This window comes from Hetaerina americana, unplaced genomic scaffold (assembly GCF_022747635.1).
Source record: "Hetaerina americana unplaced genomic scaffold, ioHetAmer1.1.p SCAF_5, whole genome shotgun sequence".
Classification (NCBI taxonomy): Eukaryota; Metazoa; Arthropoda; class Insecta; order Odonata; family Calopterygidae; genus Hetaerina; species Hetaerina americana.
Genome location: NW_027287095.1, coordinates 87644118 through 87662998, shown reverse-complemented (window position 1 = coordinate 87662998; position 18881 = coordinate 87644118). Strand labels below are relative to the sequence as shown.

At 36.6% G+C, this 18881-nt stretch overlaps 1 protein-coding gene across 1 annotated transcript in view; it reads right to left on the bottom strand.

The window, feature by feature from the left end:
• Positions 1–18881, bottom strand: part of Pi4KIIIalpha (phosphatidylinositol 4-kinase III alpha) — a 76806-nt gene that overhangs the window by 14360 nt on the left and 43565 nt on the right. The window contains exons 17-25 of the mRNA XM_071593040.1: positions 18664–18837; positions 17487–17652; positions 14210–14413; positions 11962–12310; positions 10520–10677; positions 7911–8191; positions 7014–7243; positions 2887–3284; positions 436–617 (exon numbers count right to left, since the gene is read on the bottom strand). Coding sequence (XP_071449141.1) covers positions 436–617; positions 2887–3284; positions 7014–7243; positions 7911–8191; positions 10520–10677; positions 11962–12310; positions 14210–14413; positions 17487–17652; positions 18664–18837 — 2142 coding nt within the window. The remainder of the gene's footprint in view (positions 1–435; positions 618–2886; positions 3285–7013; positions 7244–7910; positions 8192–10519; positions 10678–11961; positions 12311–14209; positions 14414–17486; positions 17653–18663; positions 18838–18881) is intronic.

The window sequence follows — 18881 nt, the reverse complement described above, 5'->3', positions numbered from 1 at the left end:
AGGTGAGACCTTCTTCATGAGGGATCGATGTACTATGTAGGGAGGGATATATATGTAGAGGGAGGTCACGTCAATACTGGACATAATTTTGCATGCATTCTGGAGAAACAAATTCAGAAAATTAGTTTTTCTAGGAAATGGTGTCTTTTAGGCATGACGACAGGGAGTGGACAAGTGGCTGGAGATGGAAGTCCACATATGCATTCTGTTGGAGAGTTATGGAAGCAGACAATCGATCAGCCAGGAATGATAGGTCGATGAATTTTTGGAAGAATATAACAAATGATGTAATTTTCATTTTGTTAATCTTTTTTATCATTTATTATTTTCATTATTATTATTTTATTAATTTTTTTTATAATTTTACTTAAAATCCAAGCATATATGCGTATGTATTAAGTGAACACCTCAGTACTGATGGTGGCACCTCCTTACCTGACAGGAATGAAAACAGCCAGAACAGGACTAATATCCCACGCCAAGCCAACAATGTCTCTTCCAGCACGATCACTCCTTGCTTTGGAACGCCAAGCAATGACGTCACCCTCGCCTTCAATCTGAAGTTCTGGGCGAGATGTTGGATTGTGCCATGTCGTGAGGAAACCTATTTCAACTGCCTGCAGAGTATTTAAAACATCAGGAGTGGACACACACACATTAAACCAATCAAGTCAACAGGAGACATAGTAATCCAAATGAGAACTTAATCTGCAAATAAGATCAAGTCTAAATGGCTACATCAATGAATTAAGGTTCTAAAGTGGGTCATAGATCAAAGTTTCATGCATGATTACAGAATTGTAGCACGCCTTCAAAAAGACATATTAGCAGCAAATCATTGATAAGCTGATCCCTCCAGCCAGGATTTTTTAACAAAACTGAGGCCACTGTTTTATAATGGTCATTGGAGGGTTTGGATCAAAGTTTTGAAATGAAAATGGAAAAAAATAATTTGAACAAAAATGACAACAAAAGGGAATTATAATGGTGGAACAAACAGAAATAATGATATTATTCTTTCAAAAAAATTCATTGTCTGTGCGTTCTTTTAATCACAACATGTATTGTTAAAATTATATAATTTAGTGATACATTTCATTGGTTAATCATTGCGTATGTGTGCAAGGATTAAGGTAAGACTAAAATGTTCCCTGTCTCTTAATCTTATACAACAAAGCAATGTGATTTTCATGGCAGAAGTGATTTCATCTCATTAGACCGACAATACACAATACTGTATCTGTATCTTTCGATAATTCCGCCATCCACTGCCATGTGCCTGTAAATGTCTTAAACTTATGAAGATGTTTCAATAACATCTACCTTGTAATTTATCATTCTGTGGTGCAAAAAAAGTACAAGTGCAGAGGGATAATCACATGCAAATGTATAATGTGGCAGAATATGTTTAAAATGTCAAATACAAGTACATTCACGGTAAATTAAAACTTAACTAATTCCCCGCATGAACCGGAACTGGTTCCATAATGAATTTGAAGTGACACAGAGCATAGATATTCCTTCTGAACTTAAACTTAACAAAATAGAATGAGATTAATAATAGGATTAGGTTTCACTTAACAAACCTTGACTCAAGTATTGATAATAATATATTTCATTGCATTAAAAGCAGCAGGTTAAGTTCAATTTAATGGTTCTATATATACATATGCTATGCTATTTCGTAAAATCAAAACTTTGCCTTCATCTGTAAAATATTGACTGTTATTTTTGTTCATGTTCCTTCAACAAATACCTTTCAATTAGATTAATTCATTTCAGGGGTCTTGTAGTAATTCAGGTTCAATCAAACAAATTAATAATGAAAACTTCGTTACAATTTTCCACAGTTTAACTGTGGAAAATTGCAACGAAGTTTTCATTATGTCTCGATTCCACAACATCACGCCTGACTCTTCACTTTTCGTGCAAACAAATTAAATAAATAATTAGATAAACTTCCTATTAAATTGAGGGAATCAAATTTTGAAAAAGAAATTGCCTGACAAAGTAAACCACAAAGGAAATATTAATGAAACATGTCCGCAAACTGATGATACATTGTTTAAAAAAAATGCTTTTGCAAACAATGACATACGAAATTAAAGACATTGAAAAGTCAATCAATAAGTACTTGAATATAATTTATCAATAAGTATTTAAATTAAACCATCTTATCCCTGGCAAAAATGTACGTGGCCACTGTAATATTCTTTTTACAATCTTCAAATAACTTCCATTACACAGAGCAAGTATTAAGAGTTCAATAGCACTCTTTTCTCGGCCAGCAGTTCAAAATTCCAGATAAAAGTATCAGAGAGGACATTTTATTTGCGTGGAGCTTTAGCTAATATATAACTTTTAAGCTAAAAGTTAATTCCCTAATTAAAATGTTTGAAGTTTTCCATTATGAATGCATGCACAGAATCATGATGTGAAGCATCAAATAAATCAGAAAAATCCAACAAAAAGAAACAATCTATTACTTCCTAAATAATCATGACATTCCATTTCCTCTGCACACTGCAAGATATGATGGCACTGCATAACTACTTTCCCTTGAAATAGTTATTTCAAAACTATTATATCAACTTTGTGATTTAGTATTCCATTATTATTGACCTCATAAATAACTATTATTGACCTTATAAATATGAATTCAAATTGGGAATTTATACTTTTTAAAGGCCATTTCATTTTCCTCACTCCTTATCAATCAACAATTGAATATTTGCTTCCCTAATATTAAGGGAACCTCTCAAAAATCAGATATCTCCACTTGAAAAAATGCTAATGAACCACCCATGTTCTCAGGCATTTTTTCAATGCAGCATGGATGGAGTTTGTCATTAAACTGTGACAGAATGAATAATCAACGGTACGTACAAGCAAATCTAGAATCAGGTTCCTCTTCTTGGTGTAGTACTTTGCAAAAACTTCTGCATTGCCAATTCTTTTGGTTCGAGCCGACCTCTTTGATAGGTTGTTTGTACTGTATGACAAAGGTACCGTGTTGATCCATCCCGCGTTGGCCCCAGGTCGAGGCATGGAGCCTACCGTCTGGGCACGCATCAGTTCGTTCATACCTCCCCCACCGGCCATCATACCACCACCTGCTCCACTCATCGTGCCCCCTGATCCACCCTGGCTGCCATAGGAACCATTCATTCCAGTGCCCCCTCCACCCCCACCAATTGACCACGAACCGGATGGCAGAGTTCCCCCTTTCTGGATTCCCAGTGGAGAGGATGAGGTAGGAGGGGCTGGGCCGTAGAGGTCAAGGTCTGTGATGAAATAAAAAAACCACAGTTATCAACCCGGAGGTCTGTTTGATAGATGAGGGTTAAGCTCACCCAGTACTAGGCCCAATGGCCTGTGAAATTCCCTCATTAGGGTAATAACGGAGGCCAATTTCTTATTCCCTATGCGGCCTATGGTTTCCCAGGAAGTACTGACACCCGAAAAATGACATAGTTTGGATTAAGTTGAGGGAGCCCCGAGGTGTGTCCAGGAATCTAACCCAGGCACTCTAGTCACCAGACCAATGCTCTGCCTTTTGAATTAACATGTCCCCTTTGCAATGAAACACCAACACAAAAAAAGGCTTTACTGCACATGAAAGATGGTTTTTTTCATAGATTTGCATGGTAAATTCTGTTACAATTAGTTCACCTTTGTCCATATCCTTAAAAGTGGTTGGGAAAAAATTAGTGGATCATACACCGAACATAGAAAAACGTTAATCATTATTTATCAGCTTGACCATCACTATTTAAGAGAATGAATTTATGGTCTACGGCTTAAATGGGACCAAGGACGGAACTCAGACGACATTGCCCTAGTAATTCTGATGCTAGGCCAGAAAAAGCCATTTGTTTTTGGACTAAAATGTTTATTTTTATTGAGATTTTTCTGCCTGCTAGATGTAAATTCATGGTTTAATCCAATCAAGTCCATTCACTAGTCAACAGTACGTGGAATGGCTGCAATCAAACACTTTGCTAAGACTATCTATGCAGGATTATTACACTTATTACAAAAAATGATAAAATTAAGACATGACAAAAATAGTTATGACATTTTTACACAGTATTATTTTATTCTTTGGTATATTTAATATTTACACATTATTTTCTTAATTCTCTTCACTTTCTCAGATTCTGATTCAAATCCTAGAATAGTATTCCTTCTTGGTGCTAAAACATAATCCCTGCCCTTACTTTTCAATGATCATTACCTAGTAATTAAAGGGAGGAGTATATTTCTCCTCCTAACACTGTAAATCAGAGACCTTGCAATGATTTCCCCAAAAAAGTTTAAAAACTAACAATAAGCCCTTACCATACTTGGTTTATGTAGGACTACACGAATACTACATGATTATGGTCGCATGATTCTAGTGGGGGCACCGTTCACCTTTGGATTGCAAAGGGCGCACCTGAACCCCAGTGACAACACCACCAGTAATGTACCAGGTGACATTGCAGCCTACTTGCCTGCACCATTAGAGTGGTGCTAATATTTCAGATTTGAAGAATCGCTTAAGACAGAGAATAAAAAATGTTTGATAAGATGAGGATAGAGTTACATTCCAGTTCAAGAGCTTTGCAGTCATCACAAGCCGCCAAGTATCTCCAATGTTGTGATTTTCAATCCAGGACACCAAACCTGATTAATTCACTCACGGTGAACTCTCCATTATCCATGTTATTTTTCTTTTCCCAGCACTTCAAACGTTTTTGATAAAATTGCAATCATGAAGGGAATCAAATACTTTGAAACTACGATATATTTCTTAACACATATTTGAAATACCTCGGGCTCTCTTATAAGTTTTGGATTTGATTACAAAATCAAAAGGTTTTGATTGAAATAAATGTTTTAATTTCTACATTATTGTACTATCTGTACTTTCCCCACCATTGTTTCCCTTGCATTCTTTAGCCCTGAGAATTAGACTCCCTCCTTTAAGGTAAGAGCAAATAAATAGCTTTATGATGCAACAAATAAGTCATTAACCATCTACACTGCATTATTTCAATGGTGAACATGAATCCATATGATCCTTTGTTAATATTCGTCCTTTGCCAAGCACCTTTATTTTTTGTTTTCCTGGATATGAGATTGGTTTAGCTTTCGGAGGAGTTCTTGTAAAACTATAATTCCACCCTTTTTAAAAATGGCTGAAAAATAGGAAAAAATTGCACTTCGCATTGCTTAAAAGCTCAAATTAATCACAAGGAGTTTTGAAGGATAATTCATTAGTTTCCTAGTCACACTCATTAGTTTATAAAAATTATTTTTCTTCATACAAATTGCCTCCACATATATCACGACCATATTTTTCAAATATTTTGATTATCTGTGAGTCATCATGCACCCATTAGCATACTACCTTGATCAAAAAGTTCCCGGAATAACCACCGTGTGGCGCTCCCATCGTTCCGATTTGAGTTCTGTTTTTTTTGTTAAATTGGTACATCTGTTGTTGATATTCCCTTTAAATCTTAGTGTCATAACTTGACATTTGCAAAAGTTACGTAGCCAAGAGTACATCTATCTCTGTGTGTGTTGGCGATTTTTTACAATTTCAGAAATGGATTTAAATTTGCAACAACGAACTTGTATTACATTTTGCGTAAAAAACGGATTTAGTGGCGCACGGACGTTGGAAATGTTGGAAAAGTGTTTCGGCAACGATTCTCTAAAAAAAACGGTCGTTTACCAGTGGCACGAGCGGTTCAGAAGTGGTCGTGAGTCAATCGAAGATGATGAACGCAGTGGCAGACCATCGACATCGAAAGTCGGTGAAAAAATTGATAAAGTAAAAGAAAGGTTGGTCAATAACCGCAAATTAACCATCAGAGAAATAGCGGAGGACTTGAACATTGCCTATGGATCCGCCCAAGACATTGTGGTTAATGATTTGGGTTTCCGTCGTGTAGCAGCAAAGTTGGTGCCAAAAGACCTCAATTTCATGCAAAAAAGAGACCGTGTTGACGTCGCAAAAGACATGATTTGCGAGGCTGAATCCGATCCCACATTCATCAAAAGGATCATTACTGGAGACGAGACGTGGGTTTATGAGTACGACACGCAATCCAGACATCAGGCAAGTGAATGGCGTTCACCAAATGAGCCGAGACCAAAAAAACCACGTCGTTTTCAGTCAAAAAAGAAGGCAATGCTGACGGTTTTCATGGATTACAACGGTGTAGTGCATCATGAATTTTTGCCAGAAGGCCAGACAGTAAACAAAGAGTATTATTTGGGCGTTATGAGACGTTTGCGTGAAGCAATTCGCCGAAAGAGACCAGAAATGTGGGCAGAAAACTCGTGGATTTTGCACCATGATAACGCACCGTCGCACAGTGCTATCATTATTCGTAATTTTTTGACGAAAAATGCAACAAATACCATCCAACAGCCACCGAATTCACCTGATTTGGCTCCCTGTGACTTCTTTCTGTTCAATCGAGTTAAAAAACCATTACGGGGAACGCGTTTTAGCAGCCGAGAGGAAGTAATGGAAAAATCACAGGAAGCACTGATGGACATACCGAAAACCGACCGTAACTTTTGCAAATGTCAAGTTATGACACTAAGATTTAAAGGGAATATCAACAACAGATGTACCAATTTAACAAAAAAAAACAGAACTCAAATCGGAACGATGGGAGCGCCACACGGTGGTTATTCCGGGAACTTTTTGATCAAGGTAGTATGGATAATATTGAGAGTTAACTGTATTTTTCAGCCTCTTTGGAACAGATGGCATAGACTATATTGGCATGTAATCAACTCTTAGGGGTATATGTAGATTCAGGGCCAGGCCCAGCCAAGTATGGTGTATTTCCTTTCGCTCCCATGCATAGGAAGAGTCAGGCAAGGGGTCATGACTGAATATCAAGTTAAGCAGATGCCGGAGATTCATAAGCTTTCCTGGCCGTGTACCAACCGAACATGACACGGCACATGATGATGAAGAAACAACAAAATCCACGTCCACTGACCTCCAAGGATTCCAGCCTTAAGATATTTTTTATCAGCAAACATTAACTTCCAAAATCGGATCAGGACCTTGATGTGATCACGGAGACGAGTTCCTGACTGCGTTGGGCATCGCTGGGGACAACAGAAGTAGTCCAGACACGCAAAGTAAATACGCTGGCGAAGAACATTTTTTGCCAAGGAACTTGGTATGGCATCACCTTGCAGAAGGGACAAACCCCAACCCAAGAGCCTGCAAAAGACCGAAAGAAGACTTTTTCATGGGAGAATGCACATTTTACAGCCTCTTCATTTACACAAAGTGAGGGTGTGCAAAGATTTACAACTATCAATTTAAAAGTGAATCGAATGAAGTCGAAAAAGATTTGTCACCTGAAATTGAAGAGTTATATACATATAAAAACTTTGTGCAGAAAAAAATTAACATTAGCTAGCATTAGAGCATAATATCAAGCAAGGAATAATGTGAAGCAAGATTTCAAAACTTCCACAGAGCATTGACAATTATTAAAATCTAGGGATATTACATTATAAGATCATGAGTCTAAAGTTAGAGTGATCTTCATCTGTTATGGACAGAGTTCATTCACTGCATTAGTCCTTCAACTCCATGGGTGTGGTTGAAAAACATTTGTATACTGGCAGGTAAAGGTCATGTAATTGTACTTTAGCAACATCCATGGTTTGATGCTATTTGATAAAGAATTAAATCACACCTCACATTAAAATAATTGAATCGAATTCTTAAATAAAATAATGGACTGAAATCTTAACAGAGAAAGGATTATGTCCTTACCCTAGAAATACCAATAGGATGAACTCGGAGCAGACTAAGAATAAGTAAAAAAAAAGGGTTCAGCCACACAAGATTATCAGTGAGGACATAATGTTTCACGTACCTGAATCTCACACCAACGGCAGCAACATGACGATTCAAAAGGGCATCAGGTGTACCCACGGCCATAGGTAAGGAATAATGGAGCAGATTGGCCAACATTTCAACTTTGTCGCTGCTGCTGTAGCAAGCCGTTTCTGCTAGCTCAGCCAGGAATCGCACCCAGATTTCATGTGGTTCGACAAAAGGCGGCTGGGGTTCGAGGATACAGTCTTCTGACACTGCTAATGGACTCGTCTCAGTCTTTTCTTCAGAAAATAAACCCTTTCTCTTATGCAACGTGCACTGAAATAAAGAATTAGCCATCAGTTAATTGACGCATCTTAATCACACACACCAAAATGCAATTTGGGAAATTTCCTACTATTTACCACTCATAGTGAGGTTTACAGGGATAATAATTGAGTAGAGATTTGAGTATAATTGGGAAGGCATTTACAGTGATAACAATTTACATAACCATCTAGCCCTCTGATACATGGTCTGACTGCCAATAATTGAACTCTAAAGAAGATAATAGCAATGAAAATAATGTAAAAATAATTCACTCTTAAAATCTGTCCATTTAAAAAGTCAGAATTCCTATCCACCTGTCAACTTGCACTGTAAAGCTAAGTAAATAAAAAATAATAGTTGATGGAGAGTTATTACTACCTAATACAAGTTAATTAAGAATACAAAAAACAGAAATGCATTACAAGCTGCCAACAAATGAATGAGTGGTCTTTCCAATAGTTGAAAAGGTTTTTGAAGATTCATAAAAATGACCTGGGGCAAAATTAAAGATGCTTTTCCACGGGACATCCTTATTATCCATAACACACAGTTTTCCTCACGCCTTGCCATGGTATGTATTTCAAACCAAGTCTTCATGGAAGCACCAAAAGTCAGGCTGCTATGTTAAGCTACATATAATAAAATTTTAAATAATGGTGGTGTTATTTCTGTGAGCTATTCTATTATAAGCACCTTCAATGATGTGAATTACTGTGCAATGCTTTTTTCTCCCAGGAAGTGGGAAGGGCAAATAAATGGACACTTTTCATGAATAGCCTCTTTCATCAGTAGGCAACAAGCTGAAAGTCACACATCACAATCCTATGAAATTTTAATTTTATCTGACCTCCGCTCAAAACGTTTTGCAGAATGTAGCAAAGATTAGGTTTGTTTACATTCATAATTTAAAATATATTTTTTATAATATATAAACAGAATGTTAGTTCTCTAACAGCTGAGAGATAAGTATAAATTTGTCCCCTAAAGATGCAATTAAAGTTCACTAACTATGAAGACCCCTGTCATCAGTTCTTCCACCCAAGTTTAAGGCAACAGAGGTGCTCATTGGAACATAAAATTTCACTTAATTATGTATTAAAATTTAGCCTGTTTCTTTCTGCATTGATCAGAATTTTAAGATTTGGAATGACAGCTCCCTGTAAATTAATTAAAGATATGATTTTGAAACTGAACACTAACATTTAAAAATGTAAGATACATGTATATACTGAGTTTTCTATGGATGAGAATTGATGGAACAGTAACAGTTTCTGGAAACCTAAAGTTAGGAATTCAGTCTTCAGGCACAAAAAATTGGTTCTCTTTTTACTTATAACACAAATTAAAATTGAAAAACAATTTCTGAAAAACTATCTTTTAATTCCATCAATGCAGAAAGAATCAGGATACATTTTAATGCATAATAAAACAAAATCTGACATTTCAATATCCACCCAACACATTCTAATTTCTTCAAACATATATTGGTCACCAAATCATGACAAACTTTAACATATCCCTCACAAGTGCTAATGATTTATTGTGAATCTAAATTAATAAATTATGAATAAAATGTGATAGCATATATATAGTAATGAGTCTTCAACTTTTTTTATTTTAACCTTGACTCACTAAAATTCCTGCCAGTTGAGGAAGCATTGACATGCAGAAAACTATCCGTGAGGTAATGAATGCACAGTGGAGCACGAGTAATAGAAATACATGGATAACCGAAATATACGTGGAAGGGTTGGGGGAAAAGGACACAATTTTCGAAAAGTGAATTGCAGAATGCATTCTCCTTAAAAAGATAAACCAATCACGTAGCCAGGAAAAAAAGAAAAATGACTGGCAAAGGAAGAATATTGACAAAGGATCATTACAGCAGATTCATATTCATCACATGGTATGCCAATTAAAGTTATTGCAATGTAGAGTGTTAATGACTAATTTATTCCCTTGGAAAACTGTATTTGCTGACCTTAAAGGAGAATATAGAATTCTCAGGGTTTATAATGATGCGAGGGAATGACGATCGGAAAATATGAAAATCTTTTAATTAAAACATTTAACATTAGAGAAAACTTTTCATTTTGTGATATCAAAAATATTACAAAAACCCAAAGTAATTTAAACTTGTATTTAAAAAAAAAAGAATATCGAAGTTTCAAAGCATTAAATTATATTTACGATTCTAATTTTATTAGAATGGATAATCTGCAAAATGTAAGCACATGGATATTCAGGAGTGTACTGAGTGTATATATAATCTGCAAAATGTCAGCACATGGATATTCAGGAGTGTACTGAGTGTATATGTATATATGTATCACATACTTGCCAAGCTGAGAGCATTTCTTGAAGAAACCTCAACTCAAGGTCTGGCCGAGCAGTCACCAGCCACTGCCAACACTCCACGGCTGACAGCATTGCAGATTCAGTGAACATTTCCACCTGGGACCATGCCACTGTGAACAGCAGACTACGGCAAACCTCTGAAATGGGGGGAGACAGGATGAATTATTATTTTCTGCATTGTAGAGTCTTTACAGCGAAACCTCAGATGGTAAAAAAATTTAGCACAAGAAAAAAAGAACATGAAGAGTGTTGGGAAACCAATGACGTCTCATCCTCCCATCAAACAATTTATGAAGATGTCAGATCAGTGCAACTCTGATGCGGAGGTTCTTCTCATCAGAGTTGAAGGGCCTAAGATTGGACATTTTTGAACAATGTTACAGCATGGCTGTTGCTCCATACTTAAAAGACTAGTTTTTCTGAACCTCTTCCATTTATCCCATTCCTAAATACTTAAATCTATCTAAAGCCTTCCTCAATTACCTTTCTTCATGCCTACATGCCCAATTGGCATAACACATTAACCCCCTGCGGTGACACGCCCCACTCTATCCACCCATGGCCAGTCACTATTCACTCTCTCCCCATAACTCCTCTCCCCCCTTTCCCCTCCTCCTGCACCCTTACTCTCTCCCCTGCCTGCATTTTCTGTCTTAATAGATCATGCGCTCTTCTTGGTTTCTATGTCTTGTACCTGAAAACGACTGTGCAAGCTGAAATGTGCAATCTTCATTTAAACTCATTTTGTGGAAAGAGTTAAAATTCTTCATTAATTGGGATTCCTTCCTTCACATCAAGTCAGAAACTTTGAACCTTGAAAATATGTCTTTTATCTCCAATGGATAATGAGATTTTAAATTAATTCTGGGTTTCAGGACATAAATCTGAGGTTTTCATTGCATTGATTTCCGTGGAGAGTTGACGGGACCATAAAAAAATGTAATATATTCAATTGAGGATGATGCGATTTCCGGATTTGTAAATTTAAGGTGTCACTGTATTTTCATACCCATGGTTATGAAATCATTAACAGGTGAACAATTATTCACAGATATCAATGAGCATTTACTTCATCATCCTGCGAATGATTGACTGAAATTACCACTTAGTTTAACTGCTCGTGGAACTTTCAAATACTTTAATGACTTCTTTCATAATTCTCCCTTTGCATAAACCAATTAATGAACTAATGTTCATCTGTATTTCATAATTTTTCAATCAGTTATTGAAATTTTGCTTGTAATGTAAAGTTAAATTTTTAAAATTATCAATAAATAAAAATCAAACAACACATTATGAAAATGGTAAACATTAACAGTAAATAGTAAATACAATGGGTACGTAACTATCAAAAGAAATTCATAAGAACAAAAGGAGACAGAGAAGGGGAGATGGGACAGCACGCAACTATGCACACGCACCCTTTGTGGATACCAACATAGCCGTTGCCCTCCAGAGGGCCTCTCGGTGTCGCACCGTGTCCCCATTCTGGCACGCCGTCCACACATCTTCGACCAGCCGAGCAACCAGGCCGGCCCTCTGAGCCGAGCTCTCGTCCTCTGAATCAGTGCTGTCCATATTACCATCCTGCTCCTTTAACGGGGCCAGTTTTTTCAGAGTAGCACTACTCAATGTCGTGCTGCTGTAAAGGTCCTTCATGGCCAGCATGCCAGCAACTTCTCCCAAGTATCGACTGCGCATCACAAGTGATGACACAAACTCGGAAGAGTCACTGGTCACACATGTAGGTCTCTTATTTAATGTATTTACCTGTGATTTTGAAATAAATCATCATTAGTACACTGAATGTATATTACATCACTGGCCAAACGTATTAGAAAAATAAGACAGTTGTGGCAAGATCTTCATAGAAGTTAAGTTTTGAAAATAAAAGTACAATTTACCTTGGGTTGCCATGAGCAAATTTGGGTGACAACCAGACTTAATGGAGTCAGTTAAATTTTTTGGCAACTTACAATTCAGCCCCTATTTTAAAATTTACTATAAATATCTGACAATTCTTAAATTGATTACAATGATTTATGGCATGAAAATTATTGCACACAGGGTCACAGTGTTTTATTCAACTTTTAAAAAGTCCACATCAGCGAATTACAGTTCTGACATCATTAAAATTTAATGGATTCATATACAACATTATAAAAATAACTGGATACTTAAAGACTATATATATATCCTTTCTCTCTTCCTTATTGTCGGAAAAAATCAATTAAATATGAATTTCAGCATTTCAGACAATGAAAAAATTGGCAAAGATTATCCAAAGTTGTTTTATATTCAGCATATTTTCCTGGCAAAGACTTATTTAGGTGCCGATTAGGCTGAAAATATGTCCTCTCACTAAAATATTCACTGCAATTAAGTCCTAAAATCTTCTTCATCCCATCATGAAAGCACTTAATTACTCTTTCCCCATTCTGTCAATGTAATTGCAATTTTTATTTGGCTGTCTACCGTTTAAAGTAGCTTTTGGATGGACGCAGATGAACACACCTATATTTCCTAGCCTTGGCCAATAAGACATAACCTGAAACCCCACACAACAATAAGCACTGAATCGATTCTGCTGCATACTTCCTTCCTCCCTTCATTCAATCTAACATGTCTGTCCTTCTCTTAATCCTACCTCACTTGCCCAACGTCCTCCCCTCTATCACAGCCCTCAACATCCCATTATCAATCAAAATACTCTTCATCCACCTTTCCAGCCTTATTTTAATTTCACCTTCTCCTTAACCGCCATGTCCAGCACTGACTTGTTTGTTTTCCTTTCAGTCCACTTCACCTTCTCCACACCCACATTTCAAAGGCCATCAAATCTATGCCAGCTTCCTGCTTCAATGACCTTGTTTCCTTGCCTTACATAATTACGCTCCATATCAAAGTTTTAATAAGACCTTTCCTAACATCCTTACTCAACGTACCTGTCATCAACACCCACCTCTTTGTGAAAGCTCCTTTGCCTAATGCAATTCCTCACCTAATGTCCCTATTACTTTGACCATCTTGGTCCAAAACGCTTTGAGATACGTAAACAGCTCAACTTTTTCTAGTTTTATGAATTCCCCACTCACTTTCATTCCTATCTCCAGTTCTTCCCATGCCTCTTTAAACATTTCCTCCATATATACATTGAACAGCACAGGTGTTACTGGACAACCCTGACTTACTCCTCTTCCTAACACTGCATATCTTCATCCCCCACTTGCACCTGAGCAGTTTGAGACATGTATAGGTTGTGGATTAGCCTCCTATCCCTCCAATCTTTGCCTAATTTTTGCTATATACCCATTAGATTTTCCCAATTCACTCTATTAAATGCTTTTTTGAAATCTACGAAAATGGCAAATACCTCCCGGTTGTATTCTATGCTCCTCTCTATTGGTAAGAATAGTATTCAACTATCTATTTACTGCTGTGGCATCACGCGTGCCTCTCCCTTTCTTAAACCCAAACTGATCATCCCTTAAGTAATCATTTGCCCTACTCTCCATCCTCTTATTGATGATCCTGAGAATCACTTTAACCATACGCAAAATCAAACTGGATTCTTTAGCAAAAAGTAACTGGTTAAGGGATTAAACCCCAGCAGTGAGGGAAAAGAGATTCTTTCACACGGACACACACAGCAAGCTTGGGGATACTCACACTTAGCGGGCTTGAATATGGATTGAGGCCGAGGTAATGGAAGACACTTTCTGTGGCGAGGGATAACCCGGAGTGGTGCCAAGACCCTGACCTCGGGATCTGATTCAGGTAATCCTGAAGGTGAGAGCGAGTGGCGTGGGGAGCCCACTTCATCGCTTCTGCCAAAATTCCCTTACACCGATCCGCAAAATCCTGCATTATGCGCTGAAATCAAATAAGCATAAGCATGAGCCCTAAACTTAGTAATTAAAAACCAGTAACACAGTAATCAACCCGAAGTTCATGTGAAATCCACACATCAGGGTAGGGAGACTAGTTCCCTTCCCTGTGCCAGTCATGGTTTCCCAGGAAGATCTGGTACCTTAAAAATCACATAGCTTGGGTGGAGCTGCAGGTGCCCAGAGTGCCTTGCCCGGGAATCGAACCCGGGACCCTCCGGTCAGTGGCCCAACGCTCTAACCCCTGGACTACTGCGACGCACAATATTAGTAATATGAGCATGATATTTCTCAGAGAGCAAAGGGCTTGAGGATATTTAATAAAACTTCTCATCAAATCAAAAATGAAACAAAAAGTAACAGTTTTCAAGGAAAGGCAGTTCAACCCATTATCAAATCTAATATGTTCTATTCTGTAAACAAATTTCTGGAATTATAGCTCCACATCAATTTTACTCGACCAAATTTCAATCTAAGTCAAATGCAATCCATATTTCCATGTTTACAAGTACATTCACTCCATTTGTAAATACACTATGTACGTTTATATACACACACACACACACACATATATAAGAAAGGACACATGCATACACAAACAAAAACACACACGAGAATGTACACACAATTATCATGAAAAAGTTTGAAGTGTCCCACATTTGTTTGAGCATAAATAAATCTCTGTACAAATAAATGTATTTGAAAATAGAAAATGGAATTACTGAATTACTCACATCATTCCATATACCTCTCTAGGATGCAAAAAATGTGCAGTTAGAATCTTAGATAAAGTTCCAAGGGCAAGTAGTTTTAGAACTTACTTTAAAAAATTAAAAAAAATAACTATTCCCTGCATGTTTGTATTCCATGCAATAATTATTGTGCAGCAAAACAAAGTCATGTTCAATTTGATAACTACTGCTGACGTACACAGGGACAGCAAAAGAGGGTGTAATAACTAACGGATTGCTGCCCATAACTCAGCTATGCTTACTAAGAACCCCTCTTTTGCTAGTGTGAAATTCCTGAAAACCTCACCTAGAAAACTAAGGGATATGGAAAAGTTTTTGTCGTTTAAGACCTGACTTTATCAGTTCCTGTATAAACATCAATGCAATACAGTGGATGACTTCATGTCTCTCTCTACAAATATATAATTTTATTCTTATATAAGCTATTACTGCCCCTGTTTACTGTTAATTTAAATTTGTAACTGTACATTTTTACTCAAACTCTAATGGCAATGTACAGTGGGACCTTGCTATACGAGCACCTTGCAGAGCGAGTAATTTGCATGACTAGTAAAAGTATTGGTCCTGAAAACACATTGATTAAAGAGTGACAAGGGGAGGGGAGTTTCTAGATTCATTGCATGCCTGCTACTGCAGTCTGTCTCCATCACTGTTCTGCTAGCATCTTAGGATCGCTAGTGAACACACCATTTTTCCAAACTGTGTTCAAACATATTATTAGTGATTTTTGTGGGCAAAGTTTAATAATATTTTGTCCATAGTTTTAAAAATGACCCAAAAGAATAATACCTACGAAGAAAGCCAAAATGGAATAAAAATAACAGTAGAAATGAAAAGTAAAATCATTGAAAATCAGGTGTAAGGCGTGAGCATGGCTGATTTAGTACGCACATCAACGATTGGTCTTTTCTTCAAGAACACGGACAAGACTAAGGAGATAAATGCTTCAAATACAGTGATAAGAGTATCTAAACAACAGTTACATATTCTCAACGATGTTGCAAGGTTGCTTCTCATATGCATACACAAAAAGCAATTGCAATGCGACACCATTTACGAGAATATAATTTGTGAGAAGGGGAAAGTGATTTTCGCTGACCTCATTAATAAGATGTCAAGATCATCCACGGCTGAATAAGAATTTAAGGGGAGCGGTGGGTGGTTCGAGAAAGAGAAATGAGAAAATCCTTCCCCTACAGCATTGTGAGGCAAGGCGAAGCAACAACTTCTGAGTCAAAATCAGCAGAGAACTTCATCGGTGACTTCAAAAAGGTCGTAGATTCTGAAGGTTACCTGCCACAACATTATTTTTATTGTGACACCATGGTTCTCTTTGGGAAGACGCCGAAACAAACCTATATTTGTGCACATAACTGCTAACCACAAGGCAATGAAATGAAAGGCCTTCTCACTCTGCAATTTTGCACAAGTGAGAGTGGCGATTTGAAAATCAAATCCCTACTTGTTTACTATTTAGAAACTCCATGAGCCTTCAATAAGTGTTAATAAAGCAGGCTAAATATGATGTGGAGGTCATGGGAAGCTTGCATCATGCAATGCATATGAAGCATTGCCCAAATAAGGTAGTGGCATTGCTAGTGATAAATTTATTAAACAACCATTCTGAGTCTCATTTTTACCAAATTTTTAATTTTTGGCAAAAACAAATGTTTCTACACAGCTTTCAAGCAAAAAGGAATTATGCACACATCATAAACAATCATCAATTTATTTAGAATCTTTCTTGCTTTTACAAATTGAGTTCGTGTTTCCCTTTGCTTCATTCTGCGATAAAAGAAAAGGTGAATGTGATCCACGATCCTAAACAATGAATACATAATTTTCTTAGAATAAATCTTCTTGTATATCAATTACTTTTTTTTGGTATGGAATGCATTATCGTATTCTACATAATTTGTATGATAAAAGTCGTTTCTCTTTACAAGAAAGATCACGGAACAGATTATGAGGTAATTATGAGGCTATTATGAGGTTCCACTACTGCATTGTGTTTGTCTGCAATATTTGTATTCAATGTAACATGTTCCATACATGTCCAAAACATGTCTTTTAGGAACTAATAAACATCCTCATGATTATTATTTTTATCAATACTGTAAACTAGGGTGATGGAATTCAAATACTGTACAGTGAGAGAAGATCCTAACTTTCTAGAGTTGGCTCTACAACTCTCATCATTAAAATAACGAATATGCTGCGGCATTTGAAGGTAACAAAAAGACAAAACACCACACAATATGAATATACTTCCCTCCCAAGACAAATGAGATTCAATTGAATTCTTACTTCACGAGCTTCTAATGTATCCATCAACTGCAAGGAGTACTCAGTCCCAGGAACTTGCAATGTTGGATTTTCTTGATTTGGATCAAGTTGAAGAGAAAAGGAGAGAACCTGCAGGATATCCAGCATACTCCAAAGCACCCGACAGTTCCAAAGAAGATGGGGAAACCTGAAACAAAGGAATTGTCATTTTAGTGTTTATTTTAATGCCTTGTGGGAATTTATCCTGGTCCAGAAAAATACGTAAATACAAGATAAAATACAAGATAAATAAAGATAAAAATATATATCACGCATGCAACTAGATCACACTTTGTGTGGCTTGTGACATTAATTCCTCCATGACAGTGAGGGGCCCAAGGAAATACAGATGCTTTACTACATAGTCACTGCGTTATGCCATCTCGATTGCTTGGATTAATGTGATCACCAAATGTTTTCAACTAGATATCTAATTAAGATTCTCAAGTTAGAGGAAATAATAACACAATGAGATAAGCAACATCATTGCTTTGAACTTGTTCTTTTTAAGTCTTTTGATTCTTATAAGGTCATCAGTTATTGCTTGGAACTTGCACTTCATTATTGGGTTCAGAGATTGAAATGTGAATTATCATTTCCATAATAACATCCCCTAAGTATGTATTACTTACAGAATGTCTGCCTTCTGATCAATTTTTGTAATTATTCCTAATTAACTTTTCAAACTTTCTTGAGCAACATAAAATTTGAATATTAAATAATGATTCAGTAATAAAACATTAAAATTTAAAGTTACAAAAAAACAAAACAGCATTAAAAGTAACATGCAGGAGACTTAAAAAATCCACTATATAAATAATAATAATATATCCTTTCTATTATTTAAATATAGTGGTATGTAACCACCTAAACACCATAAAATTTAAACAAATCCAGCAACATCAGAAAACAAACATTGAAGGTAGTTTGAAATAAAATATTTTTCAAAGCCCAAATCACAAAAAAGCACCCATAGGTTATAAATTCAACAAAAACATTCTAGATTTCACCAAATTTTTGCCACAAATTTGATAAAACCCATCATACCAGAATAGAGTTTGGTGAAATCTACAAAACTAATCATTAAACTCAAGATACGATTTCACAAGGTTGAGCCAGATACCATTGAATTGGCAACACATTCAAAATTTCATGTCACCTGTCAATCAATCCTGCAAGATATTTATCTGCCACTCTTCTCGTGTTCTTGTATATGTGATTGAAATTAACAAGCAAGTACTGGGCATGAGCTTCTAGCTCTCGCTCCCTTCCTTCGTCCTTTGGTTTGTTGGACATGACTGTCAGGAACTTTGAGAACACCTTCTCTCCAGCACTACATGACACAGCCACATGAAAAAAAAAACACAAGAGGAACAT